Source organism: Phaethon lepturus, unplaced genomic scaffold, assembly GCF_000687285.1.
Source record: "Phaethon lepturus isolate BGI_N335 unplaced genomic scaffold, ASM68728v1 scaffold25047, whole genome shotgun sequence".
In the NCBI taxonomy this organism is placed as follows: Eukaryota; Metazoa; Chordata; class Aves; order Phaethontiformes; family Phaethontidae; genus Phaethon; species Phaethon lepturus.
The window spans coordinates 1-2,668 of NW_010552902.1; the positions used below are offsets into that span (position 1 = coordinate 1).

Sequence of the window (2,668 nt, forward strand, 5' to 3'; positions counted from 1 at the left end):
TCCCCAAGTTGAGTCTGTTTTGCCTGTGATGCTTATTGCTGAGTGATCTCTCCTGTCCTTATCCCGACCCATGAGCCTTTGTTACATCCTCTCTCCCCTGCCACGCTGAGGAGGGCAGTGATGGAGCGGCTTTGGTGGGCACCCGGCATCCAGCCAGGGTCAACCCACTGCAGCATACAATTTCACTCTGCTCTGTTTCCACGGTGAGCTACCTCCAGTTTGCATCTGCCCATTAGTAAAAGGAGAACAACTGATCCAGGCACAGGATTCACACAGCTTTTGGAAGATCTTGTCCTGTAAGGGCCCTGCTTGAAACAGGAACTAGTTGGCGCAGCCACCTTCTCTCAATGAGGAACACAGAGAGGTCACCTTTATAGAGCAGGTGCTCATCCTCAGGAAAAAAAAAAAAAAAAACCCACACAAAAAAAACCCCAAGCCACCCACCTGTCAGTAAGATTTTCTACAGGCATCTTACAAGCAGAGTATTCACACTTGAGGGGAAAGCTGGGCACATAACACCTCTGCATAAGAGCACCCCAACTGGAGAGCGAGCCACCAGAGCAGCAAATGATTCTTAGCAATGGGCATGGCCAGGGACGGGCACGCAGGGATGGTGCAAGTTCATGGGGTCATCTGAAATGAGCGGCTGGCCAAGGAAAGCACAGGAGGATACAGTAGTCTGTGAGCACCCTGAACTTAAGCTGATTAATCCATTTTTCAAAGCTACCATAATTTTACCACTATACATACCATATTACACATGGCTTCACAGGTCACCATAGGTATTTATAACTTACAGTGACTCTAAAATGCTTGTTTTTCCTGCCACAGCTACCTACCAGTAAACACCTAACATTTTCCTTAATGGATGTCACACAGAGCACAGAAGGGGCCATTCCAAGTTGTCTAGAAATTGCCCTTTCTCATTTATTTATGTAAGTATTTGTGCGTCTCTCTGTGTATGTACACGAACATGCATGAATGCAAGAACATCTAGATGCATGGTTCTGTAAATATACAACCAGCTACAAAGCGATTGTATAAGCTGTATAACCCTTATACAAAGCTGAGGGAGCCATATCTTTCAGATCAATGTATTGCATAAATCTGGAATACTACAAATTTGTCAAACATGTCTTTAACATATTTCTAAAACAGCATGAATCTATTATCATCTATCAAAACACTGTGCCCAGAAGCAGTCCCTACTAGAGACACACCCATGTGTACTACTAGCACTGGAGAGGAGATCCTCAACCAATACATAACTCTTCTTCAGCTCTAATGAGCTCCACTGAAGGGTAAAATGAAGTCAACTGAATTATAAAAATACATACTAGTCAATAATGCCCCTCATGGTATACTAAAGCAATTTATTTCAAAATAGTCATTTTCAAGGGAGGGTAACTGAATTCACAATGCCTAGACTACTAAGGTATTTTCTGACTTTGACAACAGCAACCCTGGATATTGGGAACAGAAGTAAAACACAACTTAGAAGAGCTACTTGCCCAGCTATCAGGATGGAATTTTTTTTAAATTTAATTTTTTTTAAATTAAATTTTAACTTACTTTGAATCCATTTTTGTCACTTTCTTCGTGAAAAATTCATCCACACCTTCATCCACTCTCCCCATGAGGCCATTCTGATCCCCTTCTGGAGGCACACCAGCAGACACCTGACAGAAGAAAAAAAACTCTCTGGTATATAATAATCTAAGCATATTTGTTTCATTGATAATAATAAAGAGTTAAGACATTATATAAGTTGCATGTGCGAACCAAACCTCAGTGCAGACAATGGAATCTCCGCTGGAATTCCCCTTTAGTCAGGTCACTTGATGCTTTACATCAAACGCAAAGTACCCGAAAACACCAGTGACAAACTGGATACTGCAATGCATAAGGCCAGGAATCAAATGCCTTGGGCTTGTGAGAATAGAGCACTAGTTCGTTAGCAAAGAAAAAAAAGCAGTTAAGGAAAAATTAAATCCTGATCAGGTGGTGACCTGAAGAGGAAGTATTTTCAACACCTAGTTGTTTCCTTGTTCAGCGAAAAACATATGTTCTGGATTTTGGATTTAGAGATTTAGAAACAGAGCTCCAGCAGGCTGACATAGCCTTTTATAATACATTCGGAGAGACTCTAAATACAGAATCAGGTATTTCACTTTAGGAACTAAACACAGACTTTTGCTGAGTATCTGAAAATGGAAAACCTGTCTCCTTTCTTTGGTTTCAATGGCCACATTTTGAATGTGGGTGACTGTAGGCATCTAAACCAGGCTGACTTAGTAATACCTGCCAATCACAAAGGCCCTGTGGAGATTAGCTGGTGACTTGGCAGCATCCTGAAGATGAAACACACCGTCTCCTGGGAGGATTTCTCACGTGGTCTAGCTGCTGTACATGGTTTTGATGTGGAAAACCTCTATTACCAGTAGAGACTTCCTTCAATTTAAAAGCCATATGGAAACTTTTTCAGGGACTACAGAGGACTCCACAAGACTCAACCCAGTCATATTCTTGGTAATACTAACAACCAGGAATCAGTCTGCCACAAAATAGCAGGGTTTGTAATTTGAAACCATTTAAATCAAGGAATCTCCTAGTTGCCACAATAACTCAGAGTAATCCCAGCTTCCTTCTTCAGCTAGAATACACACTC

The 2,668-nt window shown here is 41.6% G+C and overlaps 1 protein-coding gene across 1 annotated transcript in view; it reads right to left on the minus strand.

Moving 5' to 3' along the window:
- Positions 1 to 1,572: 1,572 nt before the first annotated feature.
- LOC104624102 (leucine-rich repeat-containing protein 16A-like) overlaps positions 1,573 to 2,668 on the minus strand; it is a gene marked incomplete at both ends in the record, with an annotated part of 84,785 nt that continues 83,689 nt past the window's right edge. Inside the window, 1 exon segment of the mRNA XM_010291378.1 lies at positions 1,573 to 1,679. Coding sequence (XP_010289680.1) covers positions 1,573 to 1,679 — 107 coding nt within the window.